This window comes from Misgurnus anguillicaudatus, chromosome 7 (assembly GCF_027580225.2).
Source record: "Misgurnus anguillicaudatus chromosome 7, ASM2758022v2, whole genome shotgun sequence".
Lineage (NCBI taxonomy): Eukaryota > Metazoa > Chordata > Actinopteri > Cypriniformes > Cobitidae > Misgurnus > Misgurnus anguillicaudatus.
In genome coordinates, this window is record NC_073343.2 from 8176876 (window position 1) to 8199284 (window position 22409).

General features: G+C 37.6%; 1 protein-coding gene and 1 long non-coding RNA gene across 2 annotated transcripts in view; both read right to left on the reverse strand.

The window, feature by feature from the left end:
• Positions 1-22409, reverse strand: part of LOC129417038 (uncharacterized) — a 45286-nt gene that overhangs the window by 6213 nt on the left and 16664 nt on the right. Inside the window, exons 19-22 of the mRNA XM_073869364.1 lie at positions 19816-19857; positions 19564-19714; positions 18713-18924; positions 18456-18631 (exon numbers count right to left, since the gene is read on the reverse strand). Of these exons, the coding sequence (XP_073725465.1) occupies positions 18456-18631; positions 18713-18924; positions 19564-19714; positions 19816-19857 (581 nt within the window). The remainder of the gene's footprint in view (positions 1-18455; positions 18632-18712; positions 18925-19563; positions 19715-19815; positions 19858-22409) is intronic.
• Positions 10745-13788, reverse strand: LOC141365250 (uncharacterized). The gene is made up of 3 exons (XR_012370449.1): positions 13521-13788; positions 12780-12818; positions 10745-12574 (listed from the first exon to the last, which is right to left on the reverse strand). It is a non-coding gene; the product is annotated as an uncharacterized lncRNA (long non-coding RNA).

Here is a 22409-nt window from a genome sequence, read left to right on the forward strand (position 1 = left end):
TTAAAAACCTTTTTAAAACTATCAACAGAGTAAAAACGATTTCTCACAGGAGTAAATGTAATACAGTCTAAAAGGATATGTTTAATGGACAATGGATTTTGACAAGATGAACAATTTGGATGGTTTTACCCGATTCGACTCATCAGCCTCCTTCTAAAATGGTAAACATGTGCCCCTAACAAGCTGATGAGTTAAATCAGGTGTGTTAAATAAGGAGACATCTAAAGCTTTCTGGGAGGGCGTGCCCGAGGACCAGGGTTGGGAAACACTGGTCTAGGACTAGCCTTAAGTCCTGTCTGTGAAAACAGGGTTTGTGTGTAAATTCATGTCAGACACTTAAAACAAGTGCGAAAGTACTAGGATAAACAAGTGCATACAGCATAGTATGTAATTTTTTTGTGTCACGCTCTTCCCTCTTTCTTGTCACATGCAATAAAAACTCATCCGTATCAGGAATCCATAGCAGAAGCAAGTAGTTTGGCACTAATGAGTCAAACTAATGTTTAATATTGCTCTAGTAGTTGTGTGATTTGGCTTTATAGCAGCGTGCTGATATAGTTTGTAAAAACAAACTGGTATAGAATGATATAAAATGATGCGCTGTCATTTGTACAACTGTAACAATAGAAGAGAATGGGGTTGGCGTTTACTAATGATGATATGTTTGTTATCGTTTACTTTAGTACTTATGCTTGTTTTTTAATTGTCTTTGACATGTATAAATACACAGTTTCCCAGACAGGGCCCATCCAGAATAGTCCCAGACCAAATAAGTCCCAGACTAAAATGCATGTTTGAGCTGCCTTAAAGGTGTAGCGGAGGATTTTCTCAAATTTTTGAAAAGAACCGACTTCTTCACTTTTTAAAAAAATGCAATTGCGAAACACTCCTGATTGACAACTAGGAGGACCAATAGTCTTGATGATCCACCCGGAAAAAGAAAATCCTCCGCAATACCTTTAATTTAAAAACATCTTGCACTGATATATTTTAACATGTTTTGTCTTAATATTCACCCCAGTACTGGTTTTTGTAAGGTATGTTTGTAAAAAACTACTAATATCCTAATTAGAGCTGGGCATAGATCAATCCAGATCAATCACACGCAAAACAAAAGTCATCCTCTGCACAATATATGAGTTTGTGCTGTGTGTTATAACCATGTTTAAATAAATACACACACATTCATGTATGCATTTAAGAAACATTTACATGTGTATATACAGTCTTGTTCAAAACAACAGCAGCACAATGTGACCAACCAGAACAATCAAGGCTTTCAGCACACTTTTCCAATGCTACGTGGCAAACAAGTCACCAGCAGGTTCAGCAGACTCCCAGAAAACAAACGAGACCCAGCACCCACGACACGCACGCTCCCAAGGCTGCGCAACCGGGCAAGTAGTTGAATTAGCCGAAAGGGGTGTGTTCAAAAAAACAGCAGTGTGGCATTCAATCACTGAGGTCATCAATTTTGTGAAGAAACAGGTGTGAATCAGGTGGCCCCTATTTAAGGATGAAGCCAACACTTGTTGAACATGCATTTGAAAGCTGAGGAAAATGGGTCGTTCAAGACATTGTTCAGAAGAACAGTGTACTTTGATTAAAAAGGTGATTGGAGAGGGGAAAACCTATAAAGAGGTGCAAAAAATGATAGGCTGTTCAGCTAAAATGATCTCCAATGCCTCAAAATGGAGAGCAAAACCAGAGAGACGTGGAAGAAAACGGAAGACAACCATCAAAATGGATAGAAGAATAACCAGTATGGCAAAGGCTCAGCCAATGATCACCTCCAGGATGATCAAAGACAGTCTGGAGTTACCTGTAAGTACTGTGACAGTTAAAAGACGTTGGTGTAAAGCTAATCTATTTTCAAGAATCCCCCGCAAAGTCCCTCTGTTAAAAAAAAGGCATGTGCAGAAGAGGTTACAATTTGCCAAAAAAAACATCAACTAGCCTAAAGAGAAATGGAGGAACATTTTGTGGACTGATGAGAGTAAAATTGTTCTTTTTGGGTCCAAGGGCCATAGGCAGTTTGTGAGACGACCCCCAAACTCTGAATTCAAGCCACAGTACACAGTGAAGACAGTGAAGCATGGAGGTGCAAGCATCATGATATGGGCATGTTTCTCCTACTATGGTGTTGGGCCTATTTATCGCATACCAGGGATCATGGATCAGTTTGCATATGTTAAAATACTTGAAGAGGTCATGTTGCCCTATGCTGAAGAGGACATGCCCTTGAAATGGTTGTTTCAACAAGACAATGACCCAAAACACACTAGTAAACGGGCAAAGTCTTGGTTCCAAACCAAAATAATTAATGTTATGGAGTGGCCAGCCCAATCTCCAGACCTTAATCCAATTGAGAACTTGTGGGGTGATATCAAAAATGCTGTTTCTGAAGCAAAACCAAGAAATGTGAATGAATTGTGGAATGTTGTTAAAGAATCATGGAGTGGAATAACAGCTGAGAGGTGCCACAAGTTGGTTGACTCCATGCCACACAGATGTCAAGCAGTTTTAAAAAACTGTGGTCATACAACTAAATATTAGTTTAGTGATTCACAGGATTACAGGAAAAAAAATGTTTGTACAAAATAGTTTTGAGTTTGTACAGTCAAAGGTAGACACTGCTATTTTTTTGAACACACCCCCCTCAACCAAAACCCCAATTGCACAGCCTTAAGAGCGTGCATATCATGAATGCTGGGTCTTGTTTGTTTTCTGAGAATCTACTGAACCTACTGGTAACTTGTTTGCCACGTAGCAATAAAAAAATATACTAAAAACCTTGATTATTCTGGTTAGTCACATTGTACTGCTATTATTTTGAACAAGACTGTATATTTATTTATATTTTTATATATTCTATATTATATATAAATAAAAAAATTATATATAAATAAAACATTTCTTAAATGTACATATATGTATGTGTGTGTGTTTACATACACATAATATTTACACACAGCACAAACTCATATTCTGCAAAAAATCACTTCCACCTTGCATGAGATCAATCTAGACCAATCCATGCCCAGCTCTAATCCTAATATAACTAAGGCCTAATATAATATCCTAATATAACTGGATTAATCCAAACCCTGTCCAGGAAACTGCCCCAAAGTGTTTAAATAGTGTTTCTGCAGGTGAATGTTGTGCCAGATTTTTCCTGTCACAAATATTTGATCGACTGCTCAAATCATTAGATTAGCCTTTCCTACTAATTCTAAAAGCCGATCAGAAACAGAAATAATGGTTGCATACGTAAGAAATAATTGATGACGGGCAGCTGGATTATTCAAAATAATGCACACTCAAGGTGGTAATGCGGCACGTCACGAAGCTGAGTGTGCATTATTTTTAAATAACTCAAAGGATCAGAGTCAATTATTCCTCTTATACCACGGTTACAAAAGACATTGCTTGGGTGGTTACATTTGACAGGTCAGGTGTGCATTTATCGAAAAATAATGCATACCTGTGAAACATTTGTTAATCAGAAGCATTCAACAGCCATGTGGTATAATTGATTATAACATTACATTGACGCATTCGGCAAACGCTATTATCTTAAGCGACTTACAGTGCATTACAAGGTATTATGTATTTTTTCAGTATGTGTTCTTAGAGTTTCGAACCAATGACCTTTTGCATTGCTAATGCAATACTCTACCTCTGAGCTTTACAGAAACATAAAAAAAAAAAATGTTTGTTAAATGAACTTGTATAGGAGTTATTCGATCTACGTCATCAATGTTCGCGGCGGCCATATTGTTGACATAGAACTGTCAGTCTGTCAATTGACAAGCGAGGCAGCGTGGGTATTATGCATGGTATTATCGATGTAATTCTTTAAAACCGCGCGATGGTGTGTGGTGTAATACACGGCTGTTCTAACAACAGCAAAAAGAACCCCGGAATTAGTTTTTATGCGATACAGACTGTCAGAAAACATGAAAGGAAGGAGACAGAGGAGTTGAACCAGAGAAGGAGAGACTCCCAACAGCAAAGTCTGTCCCCATCATTTTACCACAGGTAACGTTAGGGATATATGCCTCACAGCAAAGTCTGTCCCCATCATTTAATCACATATGGTTAGCTGTAAGCAGTGGCTGAAACTGCTCTTTCAAATAAGCTGCTATAAATTGAGACAGTTATTAAATTAGGATTAATGACTTTATGAACATAGGTCTGGCATTGATACTAGGTAGGGAATTAAGGGCCGTTCACATTATAACGATAACTATGAAAAATATAGTTTTGAAAATCGTTTTATATTAAAGCAACACCAAAGAGTTTTGGCTCTTTGCTCCCCGTACAGGTTAGAAGCGTAATTGTCCATTACCCACTGTCATAAATACTGAGGCATAGCTGGCTCTGATTGGATTGTAGGTCTGCCGTAAAGCAAGTTTTTGTAGTATTCACTCGGACTACAGGACCGCTACCCGACGGTTGGAAACTTCTTTAGTGCGGTTTTGGCCGATAGAGGGCTGCAAAGCGAATGTGAAAGTGCTGTTCACCCTGTTTAGAGTGGATGAACGAATGAAACTGTTTTGGAAGCGTTATTTTAAGGTAAAAAAAAACTCTTTGGTGTTGCTTTAAAGAGAATAGCGGAGCTCCCACCAAAACTATAACGATGCAGATACAATGAATTGAACTTCAAGTGCACGAGCACTTAAAATGACAGTGAAGCTCATTGAGGTCTATAACATAAGATTACCTGCAGTTGCTGTGAAAATTGACGTAATGTTTTTTAATCTATTACATTAACTAACTGTTATGCCAAAAGGTAAGAGATTACACAAACTATTATATTCACTGTTTAGAGTTATGCGAAACGCAGCGTGTTGAGGACATACAAGCAATATTAAAGGCAAGTGATTTGCGCGAGTGCCGTGAGCGAATTAGCATAAACGTATTGTTTGGTGATGTGGACGATAATATAGTTATCGTTATAATGTGAACGGCCCTTCAGTGCTTGTATGATGTATGCGGATACTGTATGAACGATATAGTTATAAATATCCAGATAAGTTACGCCTGGCAATAAGGACGGATCTTTACTTAAGGCTATTGGGTCTATTTGATATGGTTCCACACCAATCAAGCTTATCTTCTCTTAATACTGACGAGATGATGCCATTTAGGCTACTGCTCCCCTCAACTCAAATCTACGTGCGGCTAGGGGCAGGACAGATGTCATGTCAACAAGATGGCCGCGGTTAGCTACTTCCTGTGTTTGCGAATAAGCCCTATACCGGGAGTGCAGAATTACTAGGCAAGTTGTATCCCTGAGGACCACCCCTGCCACCGCACAACTACAGTGCTCCTGGTCAACCCAAAATGCCAACAAACCCCCAAACCGGAACATTTAAAGGAGCACTTCACCCATAGAAACATTAATCTTCATTGAAAGTGTCTCATATTTGTAGTCGAAATGTAACATACATTTCGAATTTGGTGCCAATTTGACTGAGAAAAGGGCTGTTTGTAGTCTCACCCGCTCAACAAAGATATTGGACTTCCTTCTTTCAATGATGCAAAATGATGATTTTTACATCATTGAAAGAAGGAAGTGCAACACTGAAATATATATTTCTCCTGTTTCAGCAGCAACTGAGGAAATTATGCACGACCATTCAAAAACATGACTAGGGTTCTAACTATACAAAGATTAATGCAAATGGGTGAAGTGTCCCTTTAAGTAGTAAAAGTGAAATTTTGGCCCTCCCAAGAGAATACCTCCATGCACACCACCACCAGGCAACCACCAGTGTGCAGAACCACTAGGCAACTAAATGAAAAACAAAGATTTCACCATCTCACCCGTCCCCCTTCACCTGTCAAAGTGAGAACAACAAACAAACTCCACATCTACAAAAAAAATTAATAAAACAATAAAAAATATATAAACTCAGTGTCCAACACAGCCACCCCTCCCCCCGACAACAGCCCCAAGGCCTCCATTCACGGATTCAGTCAGCTTCCTGATCCGGTCCGAACCAACACCCCGCGCAGCCACAACCACAGCCCCCCAGACACTGCCCAGAGAGGTGCACGGTCCACCCCCACCGCAAATGTCCTGCTCAAGAAGGGATCAAAAGGTCCCAACAGGGTTCAAGTCAGGCGAAGAAGGGGGCCATGTAACCAGCCCTTCATCTCCAAGGCCTCCACATGCCAGTCATGCAGTGGAGCACCCCGATGCATGTGATGAAGCGCCGTCCCGCACAAAAAAGTCCTCTGGAAAGATGCATATTTTTTTCCTGCACCACTGCTTGAAGAAAGCGTCCTCTAAAAATTGGCAGTAGGTCTGAGAGTTTTTTTTTTTTCATTTTCAACCCAAAAAGGTCCAACAAGCTTATCTTTAATAATACTTGTCTGTGCCTGCCTGCCTGTAATGTAGAAGACACTTTCTTCAAGCAGCGGTACAGGAAAAAGTTGCTTCTTTCAAGAAGACTGATTATTTTGCAAGACAACGCTCCATCACATACATCAAAGTACTCCACTGCATGGCTGGCCAGTAAATGCTTTAAAGATGAAAAACTAATGACATGGCCCCTTCTTCACCTGACTTAAACCCTATTGAGATATTTTGATCCCTTCCCAAGCAGGACATCCACAGCGAAGGCAAACAGCACACCTCCCCGAACAGCGTCCGGGAGGCCGCGGCCGTGGCCGCACAAAACATTGGTCCAGACCAGACCAAAAAACCGACCGAATGGAAGGCCTGCGACTGCCATCGAAAAGAAGGGCGGCCACACCGGTCACTGAGTCCATATATTTTTTTATTTTTTATTGTTTTATTAATTTTTTTGTAAATGTAGAGTTTGTTTATTATTCTCACTTCAACAGGAGAAAAAAAACAAGTGAGATGGCAAAACCCTTGCCCCCCATTCAGTTGCAGGGCTCCAAACAAAAAAAATCAATTAAGGAGCCATTGGCTCTTATAGGGGAAAAAAACAGGCGCCAAATAATTTTTTTAAGAGCCACATAACAATGCACTTACTTTTAGCAGGCATGAAAATGGTCAGGGGTGAAAAGGGTGCTCGAGGGGCGACGTGGCCTCTGATGGGGCCGGGAGGTGGGGGACTCTCCCAGAATAAATATTATGGCCTCATAAGGGGTAACTTAACTTGTTTATTCTTAAGGCATGTGATTGGCCAAGGACAAAAAATGAGGAAGGAACCCAACATCCCCCCACACCCCTGCACGCGCAGAAACAAAATGCACACCACATAACAAATGCAAAAAAATACATTATGACCATTATTTCAATTATTTAATTCTGACGGACAATATAGGTTGTAAATTTAAAATGTAAACATTTGACTAGTAGGTTATCCAAAACCATGTTTAATTAAATGGGTTAATACATGTGGAAAGCTGTAACAAGTAGCATTCCCTTACCATTTGACATCTGCAATAATTTTATTTTGCCATAATCTGACCATCAGTCACAAGGCCATACAATTTTAAGTTGGCCTTGGAATAGGGTGGACCTGAATGCCTACAGTACATGTATTTTAAAATTACTTAATTTTACAATATAGTACTGGTTAAATTAATTGCATTATGGTTTTTGAGTCATGAGTTGAATAATTTTCAGATAAGCAAAAAAGCGATGTTGGAAAATTAAATAAGAACAAATCAAGAAATTACAAACATATAAAATAGAAAAGAACAAATTTACAAATAAAGTAAGATCTAACAGTATTGATTAGGTAGAGAAACAGTATCAAATTAATACAGCACTGTTTTCATTCTATAAATTAAATATAATTGATCTTTTTAAAGCTATAAAAGTGATTTTCCTTTTGTCTTCTGTAGTCTGATTTACATAACGACTCAAACATAAGCTTTTCTTATAAGATGAACTGTCCCTTTAAGAACGGAGAAGCACTGATCTTTACACTAGCTGCGTTTACATGGACATTTGTAATCCGTTTAAATGATCAATCGGAATAAAAATGCTCCATGTAAACACCTCAATCGGACTAAAAAGTGGCAATCTGATTAAAAATCTAATTCGCTTGTTAGGGGTGGTTTATACCTTTTGTAATCCGCTCAAAAGGACATGTATACACTTGACCGGATGGATAACTGAAACTGGGACGCTCTGCGCATGTGCCATCTTTTCTTTTTTTAATGGCGGTTGGTAAACCCACTGAAAGGCGCATTTCCGCCACCTGCAGGACGGGAGTGTTGAGCATGTTCACACGTGCAATGACGTAGAATTGCCGTAATGACATGTGACGCAAATATTTGAGTTTGTTTTGTTGAAGGAAGTCACAAGAAGTGATTTGTCTTGTTAATCTTGTTCCTATTATCCTTCCAATTCCCCATAAAGTGATACAAGACAGCGTTGTCCGGTCAGTCCATGATTTATTCTCTGATCCACAAACGCGTGTGTTTGGACTCGCTCTCGCGAACGGTCTCTGCAGCACTGCGTGAAGTAAAATACGCTTTTTGGGCACACGTGAATGGGTGTTTTTGCTGCTGCTTTATAATCAGCTGAGGCACAAAGCAAATCTTGAAACAGCGTGAAACTATATTTGTGCAATGTGCGCATGTCAAATGATCAAATCTGATGTAAATCTTGTGTCATATAAACACGCACATCAATCCGATCACATTATTAAGTGCTTGGTTTTTACATTCAAAAACATAAAAGCAATAAGTAATACGCTATTTTGTAACATGGATTAGTGGCTGTCTTGAGAAATGGTTCGTTTGAAGGGGCGGGCCACATTGAAGACCTGAACGTAAACACCCACTGCTATGATTGGACAGCTTCATTCCCCGTCATTACATGTAGGGAAATGTTTTAAAAGCATTAATGTGATAAAAATAACTGCCGAACACAAATATGTTTGAGCCACAAAAGATTCTGGGTGCTAAAGATTAGAGGTCGACCGATTTATCGGCCGGCCGATTAATTGGCCGATTTTTGGCATATTTTAAAAAATCGGCTTTGGCCGATTTTGCTGCAAAACTAGGCCGATTAATAGGCAGGCGCATCTGCGGGCACCTAAGCGCTGTTGTAGAACTCGTGACGCTGCCTCTTGCTGCAGGCAGCTCGCTCCCTTATCGTGTGTGTGCAGCCATGCCTTGTTCACAAACAGCTTTACTAAATGATGGTGGATCGCGCGAATTAAGCAGCCAGTACAACAGCGCGACAGGCTTATGTCTCGCGGTGCATAGTCCGTGCAAAGATTAGGCTCATTTCATGTGATTAATGAGTGATGATGAGTTTTGTTTGCGTGACAGAGAGAGAAGAGCCGCGCGTGCACGCTTTCTGTCTCCCTGCTTTTATTACTCAAAACAAAACTGACTCGATGGCGAAAGGTCGGAAGACCAAATCATATCCACAAAGGAAATGTTTTTCGTGTTGTTACAGTAAGACTTTGTTTACAGTTTTGCGCTGTTCAGCCTGGATTAGAACACAGCGCGTCCGATTCGCGAACTGACTCCTTTGAACGGATTCGTTTGAATGAACGGTTGAAACAACAGATCTGTCCCAACACTAAACTCACAAGACGTCACTGTCAGCACAATCAGTCACTTATAGCGTCTCAGAAATGAGAATGTAAATGTGTTTAGAAAGATTTGCCCTAAATAACAGTCTCAACTAAAAACCATTTACTATGTTAACTTTATGATGAATAAATATTTTATCAGGTCTACCAAATAAGGATTTTATCCTACAAAGCAATAAAAGCCATGGTAAAAAACTGATCAAAGATGATGACAGCAGAGTGTTAGGTAATATCTGTGTCTGATAAATGCATGGTGCAGAGGAGGTTGTAAAACTCTTCAGAAAGACCAGTCATATATTTTTAAATACTTTGACTTAAATAGTGACATTTTTGCATTTAAAATATCTGCTAATAATGATGAGAACATTTTGATTATTATGTACACATATATACTTTGACTTAAATAGTGACATTTTTGCATTTAAAATATCTGCTAATAATGATGAGAACATTTTGATTATTATGTACATATAGAAAATCGGCCAAACATATCGGCCATCGGCTGCCCCAATTTCTAAAAAATCGGCATCGGCCAGAGAAAAAGCATATCGGTCGACCTCTACTAAAGATGATACACATAAATGACAATACGTATATTTAAGTAGAAACAAAACTCGACGTGACTAAATTACCGTATAAAACACAGTAAGCGTGCATCAGAATCTAAACTGCGGCTAATAAATCCTTTTCAATAACTTTGTATATTTCTATTGTGCTTGTGAGGTTGCTTTTACATTCACGTAATGTTAAATACCACAGTTATATGATAAAAAAAAAGCTTTGTTGAGTGTTTGACCTTTCAAACACAATTCGCCTAAATTACCGTATACAACACAGTAAACGGGCATCAGAATCTAAACTGCGGCTGATAAATCCTTCCTTATAACTAACTTTGCATATTTCTACCTTTAAATTACAGTCGTATTGTTAAGTGTTGTACATTTATTAATCGTTTAATGTTTTTAGTAAATTAAAACAGTCAAACAAACGTGTTTAGACACGGATGTTACAACAGGACATATCAAGGGATCTCTTCTAACAAAGCAATAGTGAAACGCAGTAACTTAAATAAAGTAAAATGTCTTACTGTGTATTATACTGCTGTGTCATTGTTGTCAGATCCAATATAAGTGGTGCTTTTAATCACAGTCTCTCTGCAAATCCAGCATCAACTTCTTTACAAATGAATCCGTGTACACAACGTTAACAAACGCTCCCCACACGAGCTGGAACTTCTTCAAAAGCAAACTTTATCCACGCATATTGCTAATGTTATGTTCCAAGCCTCCGAATTGAAGTATTTAGCTTCTGTGTTGTTCCCACGCGGTTCTTCCACAACCGAAAATGCGTTTCCATGGTATCATAACAGATCACCGCGTCAAAATAAAAGTCTCTCAGAAAAAATGTATTTAAAAGTCATTTTGGTTACATTTGTCAATCTTTAAAGACATGTTTACTCGTTGAGACACACGTGTGTCACGCGAAGCTGTGGGCGGGGCTACAAAAGTAGACTTGTCCTTTCGGTTATGGGGAGGTGTTTCAATTCTACTTTGACGTCATAGATTTCCGAATTCCTCACTGGAGTGTTTAGCTGGCTTGGTGCCAAAAACGGTTATATTTCAGTAGCACGGACGTTTTCAGTTCTGAAACTTGCAGGATGTTCATTTAAGTTGATGACCTCTTATATAACAAATTATCAAGTTAAAATTGAGTTTTTGATTCACCGCTCCTTTAATCGGAAGGATTTTAATCCGATGGAGGCAAAATGTGTCCATGTAAACGTAGCTACTGACACATCTGTTCAACTGCTCACTTATAAATGTCTGTTTTTATGAGTATACTTGCAGAGACTGTGGCATTACAAGATCATTTGTGCGTATATCTCCTGTCAAGCCCAAAGAAATCATGTGTTTGCGTGATTTTTAAAACGCGCATTGGGCTTGAGTGTGTGCACGTATGCGCACAAAAAAACGCTCCGTTTAGCATCTTTGTCGTTCAAATAGTCTAAAATCCAGGACGTTTTGAAATGTCTTTCGGCACGGTGTTCATTGACTGATGCGGAAAGATGAATCCCTGTGTCTCTGGCGTTCTCTCCCGCGCTCGTTCTGGCACAGCTGCTGGAGCCTGCTTTTTGTTAGCAGTAGCAGAGCGACGCAATCTCATTCAATGGAAACCTGGCGACTTCCGGTGACACGAGTGAAAGTGACCGTTGGCGACCGTATGCGCGTGTCCAGCGACGCGAGAAAGTTAAGAAAAGTTTTACTTTATGCAAAGGTCGAGCGACTTTCGGGAGCGACTACCATTGAGAACAAAGCAGTGGAGTTCACGTCATCCTTCTCTCGTCAGTTACTGGCGTGGATGGTACTCATTTGTTTATGACAAGCAGATTTAGAAACGCCTCATTGAAAGAGACAAGCGACACACAGCAATAACGTCACTGGCTGTCTGAACGAGGGGTGACGTTCACACAACGCATCTCATTTCATGAAGTTAACAAAACAAATGAAGCGATAGGCTACTGGTTATAAAACATGCACATATAATGCAAATTTTACAATCAAAGGGAGTAAATTTGTATTGTCGCCAATGGCGACCTTGACAGAAATTTCACTCGGAAATAAATATATTTGGTCGCAAATGCGACCATTTTAGTCGCAGTTTGGAGCCCTGAGTTGCCCAATAATTCTGCACACCAACAGCCGCCCAACAATGGTGCACATAGAAATATCCTCTTAAGAAAGGCAAAATTTCACTTTTAGTACTTAAATGTTCAGGTTTGAGGGCCTGTCAACACCCCGAACCGACCAAGAGCACTGCAGCTGCACAACAACAAAAGCAATCCTCAAAAACACATCCTGGCCAACAACTCTGCACTCCCTGTAGAAGCAATATCAGTCGAGTTACAGAAACTTTTGAAACACTTACGAATAATCACAGTGCCAAAGGTATTTCTTTCCCTTTCGATGCATTGTATGGGGCAACTTGCAAAACCTTCCTTACAGCATCACCTGGACCATTGCTACCAAGCGGATCTGAAACAAAATAAATTATAATTTAGCACTTTGCAGGCTGCATTTTTCCCATCTTAATCCCACATCACTTATAGCAGACCTCTAAAATGGTACACAATGTGTTCAATCTTGGACTTATGAAAAATTATGCAGACAACAGGTAAATACATCTTTAACAGATTTAACTAGTTATTTTACATTTTTTTAAGAATTATTCTCAACATACCGAGCCAGACTGAATTTCATGAAACCTTCAAAGATGTTACTGGGGGAGAAAAGTAATATTACAAACATATTCAAGAGCCACATGCCATGCTGTATTTTATACTAACAATATCTATTATATAAGCAGTAACATGCCTTATACTGCTGCTGCTGCAGTATTGTGTATAGCCTACTGTGCATTGTTAACTTACATGTATAAGTTACTGCTTATACAGTATGGTTTACAGATATACTGCAAACATTGTTTACTATTCACAAACATACAGAAACAGCAATACTGTTTCTGTTACAAGTACTGCACAGTAGTACTGAACTAACTTCCACAAAGAATAAATAAAAGTAACATTATCAAAGTCCCTGTAGTGTAGATTATTTTCGATGAGAAGCGAAATAACGTTAAACATGTAAGTAAACTTGAGTTGCAAGTTCTAATCATTGCAAAAGCGTGTCAACTAAGTTACCACATTTACAAATAACGTCCACACAGCGGTTATTCATGCTTGTCGTCTGCCCTCGTCTTTGGGAAAACAAAATATTTTTATTTCAGACCAGGTATTGGTCAGTAACTTCACAGTTTGCCACTAGCCAGACCCATAAACAAACACAATCCGACACATATGATGGAAAAAAGAGTGACTGGTCAATCGATGCTAAAACGTTTAACGTTACTCACTTTATGCCATATTAGCTAGGTCATACTTTTCAAAGAAAATAAAGAAAGATAAATAATATACACACTTACCTAACGCGGTTTGGCTCTCACCGCGTGGACTGTATCTGGAACGTTTCTTCATGCGCATGCGCGGTTCGTCTTGCGCGCCAATTTGTTTTTAAAAATATACATCACAATATAAAATATTAGATTATATAAATATATCAAAATAAATATATCCAGTGCTGAAAACGGACAGTAGTGATACATATAAGCGTTATTAGACGTTTATATTACTCTACTAATTTATAACCTATTTAAGAAAGCATCTGGGAACATTAAATATTTTAAATTTCAGATTATATAGATAGATTCCATAAACAAGATGCTTCACATTTTCGTTATTTTTTAGATACTACTTTAATATTTGTATTTTTTTTATTTCATTTACTTTGCTCCTGTAAGTGTTTATAATTTCTTTTTATAATTAAGTCAAGATTCAAAACAGTGATCAACTTTTCCCATAAATTAAAAAAAATTTAATTTAAGGATGTCCCCGTTTTTGGTGTGTTCTCCATAACCCACATAAAAGATGAAAACATTTAAAAAGGTTTTGACCCTGTTTTTAAATTTCTAGACAATAACAAATAAGATTTCAAGGATATTTTAATCATTAGGACATGTCCGTACTTGTCATTTGAAAAAGCTGGTCACCTTAATTTAAGGGCAACCTATCCATCACATAAATTTCATTAAAATTCTTATGCACTTATTGGTTTTCTCCTCTGTGGCTTGATTCTTTCTAGCATCATCTGACCATGTAATGTATATGAATGATTGAGCATCTTCCATTCCAACTTAGTTTCTCGTTTTTTTCTGTACCATTTCAATCACACAATGTCTCTCTGATTGTCAAAGCTTTTGTACATGTCATGTACACAGTTCACCAAAAAAACCCTTCCTGGTTCATAGTGTACAGGACAACAGGCCTTTGCACAACTGTAGGCAATAACCTGCATGGGTTATACACACACAGGGGGCTCAACTTGGTGACATAATCTTCCAAATGTAAAGCCATGCCACATTTTTTGTCTTTTTGTCATTTTCAACAAATTGATATTAAAGTGCCAGGCAGTTTCAATATCGAAAATTACCTTTATTGCAGTGTGTCATGTAGCTGTCCATCTATGGTGTGCAAACACACAAGTTTCTAAAGTAGGGAGTTGAACCATGTTACATACATTTTCTTTTTGAATCTCTGACCTGTTGTCTATTTACATATAAAGGCAATACTTTGCATAAGACTACAGTCTTGCACGGGAGAAATGAAAACCCTGATCTGCACACAGACCCTTACACTAGTTGGTGTGTTAACATCATGTCTAACACACTGTGTTTTAAGCTGTAAGGGCAAGTTTGTGTTGTTTTCACTACCATGAAGATAAATCAAATTCAGAGGATAAAAACCCCTTTTTTGTTATTTTACTGACGATTGCTTCTCCAATCTAGGTGAGTTCAAGGCAGGATTTGCGAAACGTTTGACCCTGAAAGATGGTTCAGTACCTACTTTATTTGGACCAACAAACATCTCAGAGTGTTCTGAATGTCTAGTTAGCACTAGGCTAACGCATGTAGTTGCAACTATTATTTAATGTTAAGCTCTTGGCCTGGTACATTTATATAGGTGCTTACCTGGGGGTAAATTTTAGAGTCTGTAATTGTTCTTATTACTTGGATTAATGACAAATGATGTGCAATGATCTTGTTTTTTTTATTTTATTTTAAAACAAGAGCGTTTTCTCTTAAGATTACAAGAACCTTCATCAAGTACAAATATCATCAAAAGGAAGTTTAGAAAATGCTGGATCTAGGAATGATTTCTCTTAACATAACGAGAACCTTCATCAAGTACTGTAGAAATAACCTCAAGAGGACGTTTTCAAGAACGTTGTTCTAAGAACGTTTTCTACTAAAAAAAATTCTTAACATTTTGACAACCTTCATCAAGTAGAAATAAAATCAACAGGACGTTTTGAGAACGTTGTTCTAAGAAAGTTTTCTCCTAACATTATGATAACCTTCATCGTGTAGAAATAAACTCAACATGACGTTTCGAGAACGTTGATTTAAGAACGTTTTCCCGTAACATTATGACAACCTTTATGGTTTAGAAATAACCTCAAGAGGACATTCCAAAAACGTTGCTCTAAGAACGTTTCCCGCAACATTATGACAACTTTCATCATGTAGAATTAACCTCAAGGGGACATTCCGAGAATGTTGTTCTAAGAACGTTTTTCCGTAATATTATGACAACCTTCATCATTTAGAAATAACCTCAAGAGGACGTTCCAAAAAAGTTGTTCTAAAAACGTTCCCCGTAACATTATGACAACTTTCATCATGTAGAAATAACCTCAAGGGGACATTCCGAGAATGTTGTTCTAAGAACGTTTTTCCGTAATATTATGACAACCTTCATTGTTTAGAAATTAACCTCAAGAGGATGTTCCAAAAACGTTGTTCTAAGAACGTTTCCCGTAACATTATGACAACTTTCGTCATGTAGAAATAACCTCAAGGGGACGTTCAGAGAATGTTGTTCTAAGAACGTTTTTCCGTAATATTATGACAACCTTCTTCGTTTAGAAATAACCTCAAGAGGACGTTCCAAGAACGTCGTTCTAAGAACGTTTTCCCGTAACATTAAGAGAACTTTCAATGTGTAGAAATAACCTCAAAAGGACGTTCCGAGAACGTCGTTCTAAGAACGTTTTTCTTTAACATTAAGAGAACTTTTATTGTGTAGAAATAACCTCAAAAGGACGTTCCGAGAACATTGTTCTAAGAACGTTTTCCAGTAACATTAAGAGAACTTTCAATGTGAGGAAATAACCTCACAAGGACGTTCCGAGAACATTGTTCTAAGAACGTTTTCTCGTAACATTATGACAACCTTCATCGTTTAGAAATAACCTCAAGAGGACGTTCCAAGAACGTTGTTCTAAGAACGTTTTCCCGTAACATTAAGAGAACTTTCAATGTGTAGAAATAACCTCAAAAGGACATTCCGAGAACATTGTTCTAAGAACGTTTTCCCGTGACATTATGACAACCTTCGTCGTTTAAAAATAACCTCAAGAGGATGTTCCAAGAACGTTGTTCTAAGAACGTTTTTACGTAACATTAAGAGAACTTTCATTGTGTAGAAATAACATCAAAAGGACGTTCCGAGAACGTTGATCTAAGAACCTTTTCCAGTAACATTAAGAGAACTTTCAATGTGAGGAAATAACCTCAAAAGGACGTTCCGAGAACATTGTTCTAAGAAGGTTTTTTCGTAACATTAAGAGAACTTTTATTGTGTAGAAATAACCTCAAAAGGACGTTCCGAGAACGTTGTTCTAAGAACGTTTTCCAGTAACATTAACAGAACTTTCAATGTGAGGAAATAACCTCAAAAGGACGTTCCGAGAACATTGTTCTATGAACGTTTTTTCGTAACATTAAAAGAACTTTTAATGTGTAGAAATAACCTCAAAAGGACGTTCCGAGAACGTTGTTCTAAGAACGTTTTCCCGTAACATTATGACAACATTCATCGTTTAAAATTAACCTCAAAAGGACGTTCCGAGAACATTGTTCTAAGAACGTTTTCCCGTAACATTATGACAACCTTCATCGTTTAAAAATAACCTCAAGAGGATGTTCCGAGAACGTTGTTCTAAGAACGTTTTCCCGTAACATTAAGAGAACTTTCAATGTGTAGAAATAACCTCAAAAGGACGTTCCGAGAACATTGTTCTAAGAACGTTTTCCCGTGACATTATGACAACCTTTATCGTTTAAAAATAACCTCAAAAGGACGTTCCGAGAACATTGTTCTAAGAACGTTTTCCAGTAACATTAAGAGAACTTTTATTGTGTAGAAATAACCTCAAAAGGACGTTCCGAGAACGTTGTTCTAAGAACGTTTTCCAGTAACATTAAGAGAACTTTCAATGTGAGGAAATAACCTCAAAAGGACGTTCCGAGAACGTTGTTCTAAGAACGTTTTCCAGTAACATTAAGAGAACTTTCAATGTGCGGAAATAACCTCAAAAGGACGTTCCGACAACATTGTTCAAAGAACGTTTTTCCGTAACATTAAGAGAACTTTTATTGTGTAGAAATAACCTCAAAAGGACGTTCCGAGAACGTTGTTTTAAGAATGTTTTCCAGTAACATTAAGAGAACTTTCAATGTGAGGAAATAACCTCAAAAGGACGTTCCGAGAACGTTGTTCTAAGAACGTTTTCTCACAACATTATGACAACCTTCATTGTTTAGAAATAACCTCAAGAGGACGTTCCAAGAACGTTGTTCTAAGAACGTTTTTCCGTAACATTAAGAGAACTTTCATTGTGTAGAAATAACCTCAAAAGGACGTTCCGAGGACATTGTTCTAAGAACGTTTTCCCGTAACATTAAGAGAACTTTTAATGTGTAGAAATAACCTCAAAAGGACGTTCAGAGGACGTTGTTCTCAGAACGTTTTTCCGTAACATTAAGAGAACTTTCATTGTGTAGAAATAACCTCAAAAGGACGTTCTGAGAACGTTGGTCTAAGAACGTTTTTCCGTAACATTATGACAACCTTCATCGTTTAGAAATAACCTCAAGGGAACGTTCTGAGAACGTTGTTCTAAGAACGTTTGTTCATCAACATCATAAGAACGTTATTCAACCTTTAATAACGTTATAAGAACGTTGCATAAACGTTGTGTTAAAAACGTTTTGCTCTAACCTTTAAAGAACTTTTAAAAAACGTTAGCGAATGTTGTGGGAACGTTCCCTGTTAGCTGGGGATGCCCGCACGTTGTTGGTGTAAGTCACATAACCATTCATCATCTAGAGAGAAAGAGATGTTGTTTAATTCACAGAATGGAGAGCATAGTAAGGCAGGAGGGCAGTATTGATGATTCTTCCTTTTTATTATTCAAGCACTAAATTCTTGAATGTTGCTACAAAAACGTGTGATTATACCTCTTTGCCAGTGCCGCACGTGTTGAGAGAGAAGCGGAACATAACCTCAGTACTGTTAATGGTGGGTCTGCATCGATGGTCATCCACATAAAGGTCATTTCCATTGAACCCAAGTGAATTCAGGTACGATGTTCTAATGACAATAACCATGTTGTCTGAAGAACAGTCCACATGACCTGCAGAGCAAGAGTTTTATTCATTTTATTTACTTTAATAAGCATATTTACTACAAATATGCCCCCTTCCCAGTTTATTACCTTGATCTGCAGTCAGAGAGCTTGTGAACTGGGCCTTAAAGCCATGGTCGACACCAGAGTGGTTACTCCTGAAGACAACGGTCAAGAATCGAGAAGATGAGTGAAACGTCTGGTTTGTGTTCTCATTGAAGCAGATCTTTCCCAATTGTTGATGACCAGTGGAAGAACCATCATGTACAGAGATGTAGTCACAGTCACAGCAGCGCTCCAATCTGAAAGAACCATAAACAAGCAGAAAGGTACCTGAACCAGAAGAATTTGATTTAAATTTAATAGCCATTAACATGTCATCTGACTTTCATTGTTTACAATGTTTCTAGTTGCATCTTTAGTGATTTTGCAACGGTTTACTTTCTTGTCCAAAGAAGTGGATTTTTTTAGACGTAGATGTCTTTGCAAAAGAAAAAGAACAACACTTGCATGCAGCATAAGACCAACGACTGTCAAATTTGTTGAATACTAATCAAATGACTAAGATGACATTAATTTAAAGGTGAAAATAATATTTTCATTGCCATCAAAGTGAAATTACTGAACCTAAAAATAAGAGCCAGACAAAATGTTCATTTACAAGAAAACATGTCACCTCCTCAAGTAATGATCATACATGTAATTAAGGTAAACACTTAGAAATATGTAGGATAGAATAGAACACAGGAAAGAAGCTCTTTAAGAGGGTTAAAATGTGTATTAATTTCCAACTACAGGTTGCTATTAGTACTGCACATCAAAACTGACAAAACTACTCAATAGTAAGATTGTTCATGAAAATATTTTAATGATTTAAAGGTAAGACATCTGTTGATAGCAAACATGCACCAACACTGTAATAAAGCTGATATTTCACTTACTGTACATCAGCAAATGACAAGAAGATCCTCTGTCCTGGCTGAGCAGAGAGATACCACACACAGTATGCATTGTCATAATAATAGTGTGGATAGTTGGGACTGGAAAACAGCCCAGAACCATACAGGTGTCCTCCACATGCTGTGTGATTATCTGCAGATCAGAAGAAATTAAGTATAGTTACAAACAAGTATCATGAGAATCAAGATACAGTATCAGAATGGATAAGCCATGCTGTTACAGTAGTACTATACCTGTTATGGGTGGCAATGATGTTGTAGGCGCTGGGCAATACGCTGATCAAAGAGGGAAAAATGAATAAAGCTTTAGCAAAGCATAAATTAAGTTCAGATGCATTTTTGGGCAATATGCTTTGATAAATCATGCACAATATGACCAGATTATATTTTAAATTCTAATGAAAGCATGCATTCTGACTTATTCACACAGTTAAAGAACTGGACTCCCATGCTATGGGCAAAGTTTTAGAGAACAATTTGGATGTAGGCCGGAGGGTTCTTACAAGTTTTGGAAAGTTTAATTTGACTAGTGATTCTGTTACCTAATGAGTGATGGAAGTACAGCGAAAGTCCTTATATTGGCACTCCACCCTGGAATAGCGCACATGCTGACAAAAAGCTGACAAAAAATTCAGTGTCACCAAAGAAGTGTTTTTGTTTGCGAGATAAATTGAAGCTTGTTCAGATTCTTAATAAACCCAGCATTATGGGAACAGTGGATGCAGTTTGTTTTTCCAGGGTAGTAGCAGAGTTGTGCAAATGTGTTTGTTTAACACTGGATTTTGTTAAAATGGGACGACCCCAGTGATAACCCAACTGTTCGTGAGTTGCAGGCAAGGCTTTAAACCGGTACAGATCACGACACATTTGCAAGTGTTTCAAAGGCTTGCAAATGTTTACACTTAAAGGTGCAGTGTGTACATTTTAGCGGCATCTAGTAGTGAGGTTGTGAAATGCAACCAGCGGCCCTGTAACTGCTCACCCCTCACTTTTGAAACACAAAGAGAAGCTCCTGTAGCCGCCACAGAAAAAAACGTCATCGTCTGAGACAACTTAGTAAAAAACGTTTTTCCGTTAAGGGCTTCAGTAGAAACATGGCGGCACAAAATGTCGACTTCCACGTAAGGGACCCTCGGTGTACGTAGATAAAAAGTCTCATTCTAAGGTAATAAAAACATAATGATTCATTATATAAAGGTCTTTATACACTCCTAATGATATAGTTTTGTATATTATTTTGCATTTCTGTCAAGAGATCTTTCTATAAATTACACACTGCACCTTTAAGTAATGTTAAACAACTTAACCACAAAAAGGCGCTAAAGTGAGCAATTTTCTGTACACACAGACGCATATGCGGTTGAATGTGTCCAGTCCAACTCCAATCAAACGTGATTATCTCTATGCCCTTCAAAGATCAGAACTCTTGATGTATAAACTTGAGAGAGAGTTGCGTTACTGTGTCTCATACTGTAGTCCATTAAAATACATTTGGCAAAGAAAGCACTGAAAAACAACGTAATTTTCACTTTATGTGGAGCGACTGTTTACGTATGCTGCATCTTCTTCCCGGAACGCCTTTTGGAATTCGTTCTCCATCTGTGTGTGTGCGCGTGTTTAAGTGCACTCAACAAATATAGGCGTGTCAGAATTACAGTTATGCTGCTTACATAATGTAGCGCTTTTTAATAATGATGAAGTTTAATTATGACAAGATAGAGACTTGAGGAAAATGATGTAGACTTGGAATGTTTTTAACACTGTAAAACCAAACAGTAAAACTAACTTATTATAGAAAGTACATTGTACTCAAAATGTGCCAAAAAGTTTAGCTAACTATTATTTTCAACATCTATGATAGATTTAAGTTAACAGTAAATAGTTTTTTGAGTTTTTACAACTACACCAAAGGTAAAGAGTTTAGGGAACTTGAAAGTAGATTCAACCATAATTAAATATTTTAAGTCAAAAGCCCTTTAGTGGCGTTTTTTACCAAAAAGTGACGTCATCAATGAATTTGCTCTTGGATGCAAATAATTACAAACTTTTGCTGGTTGTGATGAGTTCAATTTGCCAGGTAAGCTCAGAAAGAGTCACTGCAAATTTACTTAGTACTAGTTAAATCAACTAGTACTAAGTACTTAATTTACTAGTTAAATCAACACCATTGGTTGAGAAGGTTCAGTTCCCAGCATGTTTGCATGAGCCCGCAAAACGAGAGCATTTTTTGAAATTAAGTGATATTTTATGTGGGTTTTAGTAAACAAACATTTATTTATGTTGGTGATTTAGAATAGTTTACTATTTTTTTTAGTTTTGTGCTTACCATTGTTCAGAAGTGTAGTGCCTGTGCTTAGGCTATAGGTCAATAATGTGTTGCTTTATCATATAAACAATACCTATGTGAAAGTCAGCACTGAGCTCAGTCTCAACACACTTTCACTGGTATCAAATTTTCATGAGTCACATGATATGTTTCTGTGATTTGTGAACAAAATTAAATGGTAGTTAGTTTACTTAAATATTTTGAGTACTCTGAACTTGTCAGGTTTTACAGTGTTCTGTTAAGTGGTAAAATGTAGATATTTGAGTACAGGAAACTTAAGAAAAACAAGGCAATCATTTGCCTCAAAATATTTAAGTAAAACTACTACTATAATTTAAGTTACACAAATTATATAATTTAATTTATATAAGACTTTATCTAAGTTTAGATAAACAATTTTTTTATTTGAATTGAAGTTGTCAGTACTCAAAGTTTTAAGTTGGCAAACTTAGAAAAATAGCGGCAATCAGTTGCCTCAATTTTTTTTGAGTTAGTAGAACTT